The 10,589-nt window shown below is 47.0% G+C and overlaps 1 protein-coding gene across 1 annotated transcript; it reads left to right on the top strand.

Moving 5' to 3' along the window:
• The first annotated feature begins 258 nt into the window (after positions 1 to 258).
• Positions 259 to 1,362, top strand: LOC126001127 (protein FAM78A-like). The gene has a single exon (XM_049768324.1). The coding sequence runs from the start codon at positions 511 to 513 to the stop codon at positions 1,360 to 1,362; it is 852 nt and encodes a 283-aa protein (XP_049624281.1). The 5' UTR covers positions 259 to 510.
• The last annotated feature ends 9,227 nt before the right edge of the window (positions 1,363 to 10,589 follow it).

Here is a 10,589-nt window from a genome sequence, read left to right on the forward strand (position 1 = left end):
CGACAGACAGCGACAACTTGGATCTCCTGCTTAAGTGGCCACCGAACCCACGGGTGGCCCCCCGCAGTTCCTGCAAGCCTCCTGGAAGCCGAGGGTGGACCTGGGCCCTGTGCCCATTGATTGATCCTGATCCAGCACAAAGTGGGGCCTCCCCACACACCATCATACTGAGCTCTCCACGGCCCCCACGGAGCCTGCAGGATCCCCCAGGCTTTTCAGGGAGTGGAGAAAGTGGTGGTTGCAAGTCGGCAAACTGACCTGCAAACTTTTGCCTTTTTTTTTTTTTTGAATCCAAAGAAATATCAATATCAGTGATTTTTGTCCACTGCCTGGCGCTTGAAATGCAGCAAAAATCCTAATTCATCTAACCAGACATGCGTCAGTGATCTGCAAAGCCCCTGCACTCAGTGACCCCCCAGCAACGGGAGATTTTATAGGAGCTGAGCCCCCCCCCCAAAAAAAAAAAAACCCATCCTCGTGGCACTGGGTCCTGCAGCCTCGGTCCTTTCAATGCCTGGTCCCTCCTGGGACTGTTGGCCTTCGCTGGAGATCAGAGTCCTGCTGTTTGCCATGGGCTGCATTCAGAGCATCGGGGACAAGGCCAAGGTCTTCCGGGACGGCATCACCGTGACTGATGTGAAGGCGGCCATCGACCCCGTGCCCACCAGCATCGATGAGTCTTCCAGTGTGGTGCTCCGGTACCGGACTCCCCACTTCCGGGCATCGGCCCAGGTTATCATGCCGCCCATCCCCAGGAAGGAAACTTGGATTGTGGGTTGGATCCAGGCCTGCAGCCACATGGAGTTCTACAACCACTATGCGAACCAGGGCATGTCCAGTTGGGAGCTCCCAGCCCTGCAGGAGGGCCGCATCGAAGCCATCAGTGACTCGGACGGCGTGAACTACCCCTGGTATGGCAACACCACCGAGACATGCACCATCGTGGGCCCCACCAGGAGAGACTCCAAGTTCATGATCAGCATGAACGACAACTTCTCCCCCAGCGTCACGTGGGCCGTGCCCGTGAGCGAGAGCAACGTGGCCAGGCTGACCAAGATCTACCGCAATCAGAGCTTCACCACGTGGCTGGTGGCCACCAATATGACCACCAATGACATGCTCATACTGCAAACGCTGCGCTGGCATATGCAACTCACCATTGAGGTGAATCCCAACCGGCCCCTGGGCCAGCGCGCCCGCCTGCATGAGCCCAGCGTGCAGGACCAACCCAAGATCCTGAGCAAGAATGAGCCCATCCCGCAGAGCGCACTGGCCAAACCCAACGCCAATGATGCTCAGGTCCTCATGTGGCGGCCCAAGTATGGGCAGCCGATGGTGGTGATCCCCCCCAAACACCGGTGACAGCTCCCCACTCCCACCGGACCCCGCTCATGCACACCCCACCGTATACTCCCAGTCTCTTAAATCATGCAGCGAAATACAACCATTCTACCTTCTGCAGGCGGATCTCACTGTGCACTGTGGCCATGGAGCAGGGGAGCGGCCCTCCCACTATGACCGATCCCCCATCCCCTGCAAGGGGTTGGGTAGGAGAACTCCCCTGCACCCCGCAGCGCTCCTGTGCGCCCCTCCTTGCAATGCTGTCCCTGGAACAACTGCTTTTCCACTACTTCTTATATGTTCATAGCCTCGTTCTGAGGTTTGGGGGCGGGAGGAAGGGGGATGTACCCCGGGTAGGTGGTGGATGATGATGGGGCCTATCCCACCCCGCGGCAGCTCCCCCTTTCTTCTTCCTCATGCGGCCTTATGTAGACTTGCTTTGCCAAACTTTTGCCTTAAGCTGAGATGAAAGGAAAAAAAAAAAACAATCAAGCGCTGCACATCGGACAGGGCAGCCAGGGTGTCCCCCTCTCCACCCAGCTTTGCGGCCTCTGCAGGAGTGGGGGGCTGGGTGCCCATGCAGACCCCCCCAGAGCAGCTGCCTCGCCTTTAGTCTCACCAGTGAAGCCACAGGCTTTCCTCATAGCACCCTCTTTCGCTACCATAGTCCCCCCCACACACACACGTGTATCCCTATGCAAAAGGGCTGAGCTCGGTCAGGGCACATTGACCAAGGAGGGTCCCCACTTTTCCTGGCAGCCTTAATTTGCCTCAGTGGGTCTGGGAGTAGCAGGGTGGGCCCAGGGCTGGCCTGCCTGTGCCCATCCGCTAGGACAGGCGCCCTGGGACAGTTATTGGACCTGCTGCCAGAGGTGAGGGGCTGAGGGATCCTCCGCATCCTGTACTTCTTTCCTGGAATAAACCTCTGAGGCTCAGCTCTGGGGATGAGGGGTCTGGGAGGAACCCCAGCTTTGCCATGTTAGGAAAATTTCTTCCCTTCCCTGTCCCCCAATCCCATGAGCTGAATCTCCAATCAGGAATCCCGGGTGGTGTCCGTGTGGTAGTAGACAAATTACTGGGTGCTTGGTGCGACCCCTCTCTGGGTGCCTCGTCTCATGCTGGAATCCTGGTGGAAGTGGGGCCAGAGCCCCCCTGCCCCCCATGGGTTTCTGGTGCTCGGGGAAGCCTCTTAGGCAGGAGCACTGCTGGTCTTCGGTGTGTACTGGAGGCTGCCGTCCAGAGAGGCCTTGAGGGGGCCAAGCGGTTCTCTGCTCCCTTCTGGTCTCTTGGTGGAGGGATTCTTTTTTGTACTCAGGTCTAATGTGCTGGAAAAGGGGAGTGTCAGGAGGTTGGAGCTCAGGTTTGAGCTTCCTGACTGCTTGCGGTGTTTTTCCTCAAGATGGAGGGTGGCAGTGGGGAAGAACTGACTGTCAGTAGAGTGACCCTTAGCTCGTGGGGGCTGGCTGGCTTGAGTCCCCATGGGGGACTGTGCTGCTCTGGCTGCCCCGCCCCCAGGGTGCAGATCCCACTTCTGACTGCAGGCCCTGCCCCTAATGGTAGGCCTTTCTCTCTACCCAGGACTCTGGGGCTCCCCCAGGCTTGAATCTGGTCCCGTGGGTGCCCTCATGTCGCGGGTGCTCCCTCCAGCAATAAGGACCGCTCCTGGCCATGGAAACTACTGTGAAAAAAGCCGCTGTTCTTACAGGAGGCGCCAGACGCGCAAACGTGCAAAATAAACTGTTGTGTTTTTTTAAAGGAAAAAATAAAACATTCAAAAGAATAAATAAAATATAATTTTTAAGTAAAAAAAAAAGACATTGATAAAAGTACCCTTTTTAAAAATTCTTCCCAGGCCATCAGTGGGTGCCAAATGATTCAAGATTTAATACCACCTTGTCCTCTCAACAAAAGTCACAAATAGAGCAGTCACACTGGCAGAAGTGGAATCTTGACTAGCTGATTCTGAAAGCCCATTCAAACTGAATATCTGAGGCCTTATTTTACCCATATTTGATTATAGATGTACTATATAATAGAAGCAAGGAAGCTGAGAAATTTCTACACCTTCTACTTATAACTCCTCAAGAAAATTTACAGATTGAATGTAGAGAATAATACCTTTGCTGAAATTATGCTTGGGTTCAAGGCTTCTACTATATGTTTTCTTTTTTATGTTTTTGATTTTGGGTCACACCCAGCAGCTCTCAGGGGTTACTCCTGGCTCTATGCTCAGAAATTGCTCCTGGCAGTCACAGGGGACCATATGGGATGCCGGAATTCAGACCATGGTCCATCCTGGATCGGCTGCATGCAAGGCCAATGCCCTACCACTGTGCTATCTCTCCGGCCCCTACTATGTGTTTTCTTTTCAACACTTCCTTTCCTACTTTAGAGTCCAATTTATGACTCCATCCCCTAAGTTCAAATGCACTAATTATGGGAGAAAAGTCTTGAAGAAGAAGAGTTATGAGTACAAGAGAATTGTGAGCTTTGTATGTTATGAGACATAGGAGGGTTATGAGCATCCAAGTGTCTGTCAGACACTCAGGTCCCCATGAGCTCTTCTGTGTCAGGGACTCAGTCTGATCTGTCTTAGTTTGTTCCTAACATCCAGTGGAGATGTTGTTGCATATCATTTCCTTAACAAGTTTGAATGAAGGTTAGGAATGTAGCTCCACTGTAGTTCACTTTCCTGGACTGCGTGAGGCCCTGGGTTTGATCCCAGCATCATCTGCCTCAAAAAAAAAAAGTTGATTGCATAAATTAATAAAGAAATAAATGAACATAGAAAGTGATCACTTGAGTGCATAAACACTAGCTGGCCCTCAAGCCTAACTAAAGATATTTAGTGGAGAAAAAGATATGAAGAAAAAGGAATAGGAAAAGGGCAAAGCTTCTGCCCACATTTCCTTAGCAATTCCTCTAGAAAGAGGGTAACAAGGCAAGACTCTTGTCCTATCCTTCCTGCTGTCCTGGCTTCACCCGATTTCTTGCTGGGCTACCCATAATTCTCAAGCTTGACCTTTCTAACAGTTGTAGACTAGAGACCCCACATGAATATCAGCTTTCCAATTAAAAAATAAAAAGAATAAAAGAAAAAATATTAGCTTTCTGAGATAAAGGGAAATGAAAAACTGGGCCTTGAGTCTGGGTGCGTCAGAGAGCACCATGGAAACACTATGTAGTAACCCCACCATGAAGGGAAGATGCTGACTTGCCACCAAAGAGGACAGTGAGTTCAATCCTTCTGGCCTTTTCCTGGGCCTCAGCATCTCACCAAGCCAGGGGAAACCCCAAATATCAGGCCTCAGAGCTTTCCTTTCCACTTTTAACACTTTGCCAAGATGGAGGAGGAATATAGATTTTGGGGTTCTTGGGAGAGAACAGATCTGGGAGGACAGGCTTGTTTCCTCAAGGTGAGACAGCTGTTGTCTCCACTGGGCAGGCCACGGTCTTCAATCCATCTGCTTGGCTCAGTGGACATAGGCATGCACCACCTCCCTCCTGCACTACACACAGCACACATAGGACACACTAAATAGATTCCACACCACATAATGCATAATCCACACTCACACACCATACCTCTCACGCACACCACACACTTAAAGCCCCACTCATGCCGCACACACTCACAACCACACATGTTCCAAAGCATACTCACATACCACAAAACATGCTTATCCTCTCACAACACACAACTCCCCCTTACATTGTAAGTACTCTCACACACCACACACTCACTGTTAACACACACATCACAATCCATGCCCCTCCCTCACATATACCACACAGCAGACTAACTCACACATGTAGTCTGGGGTCACTATCCAGTCAGGCCTTCCCAGGAATCAAGCTGATTGCAACTTGCATGTTACATGTCTGCAGGGATAAACTCTAATGGTCCATTCTGCTCAGGGGCCATCAGAGTTTCCCAGAGAGTCTTTCAATTATAAGCTCAGAGAATGACACAGAACCGTAATTGTACCGGGTGATTTAAAGATACCAGGGTCGGGTTTTATAAATAGGCCCAATTGTTCCTCTCTCTGCATTGGTCCAGTCGTCCCTTTTGAAAGGGCAGAAAAATGATTTCATTTTTATACTAGAGATATCTGGGCCAACTGTCCTGACAAAGACTCAAGACTTCCACCATCACCCTAGTGAAGGGAAATGGGCTTAAGATATGGTCTGAAAAATTGGCCAGATTATGAAATTTGCACTTATTTGAAATACCATTTCCTCCTGACATTTCCCTTCCGGCTGCTTTGGCATTAATGTAAGAATTATTTATGATGTGGCATTTCCCCACAGCAGCTGCCCACAGGATAGAGCATGAACTCAGCAAAAGGGGCTGTGCTGACTACACTCTTCCGGCCTGGCACTCCAGGTTGTGAGGACACAGACAGCACCCGAAGGGGGAACAGGCATCCTTGAGGGCTAGCTCAGATGCCAGGCCTGTCCGGGATAGGCATCCATGAAACCCACAGCAGCAACCATTTCCTGACAGCATCTGTGAGTTCAGTCTTTTCCCCTTTGCCCATCTGGTAATTCTACTCTTGCTGAGCTGACCACATTCAAAGAACCAGTCATGAGATATTTCTTTAGCCCCCACAGATCGGAGTGCTTACGCCCCAGTCACACATTTCTCACATTCTGGAAGCTGAAAGTTCCCAGATGAAGGTATTGGTGGAGTGGTTTCTTCTGAGTTTATTTTTAAATTAGTGTCTTTATTTAAACATCTTGATTACAAATATGATTGTAGTTGGGTTTCAGTCATGTAAAGAACACCCCCCCCTTCACCAGTGCAACATTCCCATCACCAATATCCCAAGTTTCCCTCCTCCCCACCCCACCCCCACCTGTACTCTAGACAGGCTTTCTACATCCCTCATTCATTCACATTGTTAGGATAGTTCTCAATGTAGTTATTTCTCTAACTGCACTCATTACTCTTTTTGGTGAGCTTCATGTTGTGAGTTGGACATTCCAGCCCTCCTCTCTTTTGTCTCTGGGAATTATTGTAAAATGTCTTTTATTTTTCTTAAAACCCATAGATGAGGGAGACTATTCTGTGTCTATCTCTCTCCCTCTGACTTATTTCACTCAGCATAATAGTTCTTCTGAGTTTTTAGCTTGTAGATTCCCATCCTGTGTCTGTCCCCACTTTTTCTTCCCCAGTATTCAATTCTCTTCCTGTCAGCAATGAATGATGTTGGGTAACTCCAACCAATGAGCTCTTTCAACCTAAATACAATATTAAATAGGAATCATAGGAGATTCCTGGGGCTTAGGATGGAGAAGTGAGAAGTAGGGTGAAGTTCAGCTGGCAACTGGGATGTACATGAGGAAGGGGAAGTGTTGAGCTTCAGCAAGATTTTCCAGAACCAGCCTGTGGGCCAACATTCACAGGCCACTGCTCCTACCTGCCTTCCTGGTTCCTTGGTTCTCAGCCATTTCTAGTGACCCCTGCTCACCTCACCCAATGGCCTCATCTCCTACCAACCAGCCTGTGCCTTCTGGGCTGGGTTTTTTCCCCTAGACCCCAAAAAGCCCATAGTTGACCTACTTTTCTGGCCCATTCTGCCTGGCTTCTTCACCTGCACTGAAGTATTAGGGCTTCAAAGCCCAGTCCTATTCCTTCTTCCTGTCAGCTTGATGAGCTACTTAAGATTTCAATTGTGTGTGTTGTGTGTGTGTGTGTGTTTAGATACACCTAGATATGCTCAGGGTTTACTATTATCTCTGTGTTTGAGGATCACTCTTGTCACTCCTTAATTAATCAGATGTGTTGCCATAGAACTGGGGTTGGTTACATGCCAGTTCAATAACCTCTATCCTATCTCTTGAACCCTAACACACCAATTTTAATGTCTCATCTAAGCCAAAGGCTTCAAAAATAATAGCTGCAGCCCATATTTGAACATCTTTCTACATATTTCCTCTTGTCAGTATTTCTTTCTTTGGCATGTTGTGTGTCATGACTAATAACCACATACATGCCTTGCCTACACTACTGTGATCTCCAGGGTATACTCAGCTCTGCTCTAAATCTATAGCCTGGGCCACTCTTTTTTTCTGTTCACTTCTCAGTTCCACTGCTGCCTCACAGCCAAGTACAGTCAAGATCCATACATACAGTGGAGAACCATGTATGAGCATATAAGGCAGTGTCTGTCTTTTTGAGAACTGTATGGCCAAATGGGGAAGATGGGAGTGGTACTGATTTCTTTTAGATCCGGGCACCTGTCAGGAAGTCTGATGTTCTATGGGATAAATGGAGAACCTTAATTAATGAGTATTTGAGATACTGAGTACTGTTTGATTTCAACTCAGAATTGCTTGTTAAATTGTGCTTCTTTTGATTTGTAGTGGTGGTGTGGGGTTGGAGGAGGTATTGTTTGGGGGCTACTCCCTGCTCTATGCTCAGGAAAACATGTGTTGCTAAAAATTAAGCCAAGGTCTGAGGCCAGTGACTTACCCTCTACTATCTCTCAGTCATTTTTCTCTAATATGTTCATGGGGAATGAACAGGAGAGAAAGGCATCTCAGAGTAATAGTCCAGTGGGTAAGGCATTTGCCTTGCACTCCACAGATCCAGGTTTAATCTCTGACACCCATACAGTTCTTTGAACCGGCCAATAGTAATCCCTTAACATCATCATTTGTGGTCCAAAAACAAAATAAAAAAATATCCAATACCCCAAAGTAAAAACTAAATTAAAAAAACACAAAACCAAAACAACAACAAAAATAAAATAAAGGAGTCTTTTGTGAAGAACCTAAAAGTAAGTGCTAGGATCTCCTAACCTAAACCTTTTTGTCTCCCTCAGCCTGCCAAAGGGAAGTTCCCTTAAGGACAGTCATAGTCAACTGCCCTAGAGTACCAAGAACTGTCATCCTGCAGTGAAAGCATTTCTGTAGTTCAGATGTTTGGGTGTGGTGCTGGAATGATACATGCCTGAAACAATCATTAACCATGTTGTAAATCACCATACAGCGATATAAATAAGAACATAAAGAACTGAATGAAAGAATAGACTTTCCCTAAACAGTGAAACCTTAGGAAGGGGTTGGGAAACTAGTGAGGTTTATGAAGTTCTTGTGTGGTTATGAGTTTCCCTCAGCAAAGGGAACCCCAACATAGCCTGGGTGGGAAGATCTGGGGAACTTCTTGGGAAGCTAGAGTCTTCTCTGAGGCATTTAACACCATCCAATATCTCTGAGACAAAATAAAAGTGAAGAATTCTAATTTAGGAGCTGGAGAGAATATAAGGATTAAATCACTTACCTTGCATGAAGTCAGAACCCCAATACCCCATATGGCCCCTTGAGAATAATAGGAATTGGCCTAGAGGTCAGAGCTAGGAGTCAGCCCTATGGACTTGATAAATAAGCAAATGAATAAATAAACAAGCAAATAAAATAAGATCTTCTCACAGAAAATGATGGGTTGACCTCTTCCTGTCAGGAAAGACAATATCTAAAATTTCTCCCAGAAATTAAGGCCTGAGCATCACTGAGTGTGATGCAAAATCCAAAGAAAGAAAAATTCATCATGAAGATTCTGGTTTGTAGCTTAGAGTTCATGTAGGGATCCTAACAGTTATTGCTGTTGATGGGAGACAGCATGAAGTTCACCACTCCAAGGTTAATTATGTTTTGGGGTATATTTGGGAAAGGAGGAACTTTCACTTATCAGATACAATCTTTTTCTTGAATTTTATTTTTTAAATTTTTTCTCTAATTCTTGGCAAAGCATCTCAAAGCAGAACTCAGTGGGGCTTGTCTTGCCCCTTTCAAATAAGAAGAGATTAAGTAGCTACCAGCTAGGGCAGGCTCTGAGGCAACAGAGACTAATGCATACAAGTATGTGCCGAGTCAGTAACGAGTGCACTGAAATATTTCCTGGAACGAATGAAGACGATTTCTCAGAACTAAGGTTTTGTGATCAGAGATCAAGACTGCCCCGGGTTCTCTGCAGTCTTGAATGTCTTATCTTCATGTCCCCAGAGAGGACAAGTCTGCAATAGAAACATCCTGAGCCTGAATGTCTGCACATTTTGCTCCGAGGTGCCAAACCCAAAATTTCCACCAAGCTCTGCAAAGGTTGTTTCCACTTTCTTTCTTTACATTCGGTCTACTTCATTCGGTGTAAGGGATAATCGTGCCACCCAGCCCCCAACACATTTTATTAATTCCACTGAGGTCTGGGAGTGAAGCCAAAAATTCCTGGAGATGGTTGAATTCTTTTTCCTGCCCAGGTTGACTCTGAGCACACTGCGCCCTCTTGTGTCTGAGATGGATTCGACACCCTCGTTTTTAATATCTGCTAAAGCCAGCCAAGTTTTTAACAGAAACTGAAAGTACAAAGGAGGAAAAATACGCTGATCTATGAAGATGGTCTAGTCATTCAGGTTTGAGATAGAGCCATTGTATAGCAGATAACAGATAGGCTACTTGCATTGCATGACATAGATTGACATGGATGACATTGCTGAGTTGGATTCAATTTCCAGCACCACAAATATCTCAAATCTTACCAGGAGGAATATCTGAGCATAGAGCCAGAAATTATGCCCTGAGCACCACTGGATGTGATGCAAAATTCAAAGAAAAAAAATCATCATGAAAAAACTGGTTTGTAGCTTAGTGGAAAGTGCATGTAGATAGCTCAAGGGTTTGATCCCAATGAGTTCTCTATCTATCTCTCCCACCCCAAATAATTAGGCGTGTCAAAATGCAGATTCAAGAGCTTTTAGAACATTTCCCCTAGGAAAGTAAAATCTTGAGGAGTCGTTCTTGCAGTTGCATGTTTTGTTTTCTATGCTGTCTTTCTACATGTCTTGTACACCACATATGCAAGCTGACTACGTGCATGAACGAACGTACCTATCTGCTGGGTTTGTTCCCTCAGTGGTCAGCTAAGAGTGCTCGTCTTGGTGACACGCCATCTCATGGTGAAAAAAGGGTCCTACATCGATGCATCAGCCCTACCCACTTTCCCCTGTGAGCAGTGCCAGTAGCGTGTCTGGGAGAGATTGACAGTCAGCATCTGTGATTAAAGTCTATCGCCATGTCATCCTGACCAATCTCACCTGAAGTCCTTATATTTTTGGTCACAAGTGTGATCTGGATGGAATCGGTGGACGAAGCTGTTACTCAATCATTTTCTTACTTGTCTGATTTTTAACTTCCCTTTAGGGTCATTCCATGAGATGCTCAGGGACTACTGGCACAGTGCTTGAGGG

This window comes from Suncus etruscus, chromosome 2, assembly GCF_024139225.1.
Source record: "Suncus etruscus isolate mSunEtr1 chromosome 2, mSunEtr1.pri.cur, whole genome shotgun sequence".
Lineage (NCBI taxonomy): Eukaryota > Metazoa > Chordata > Mammalia > Eulipotyphla > Soricidae > Suncus > Suncus etruscus.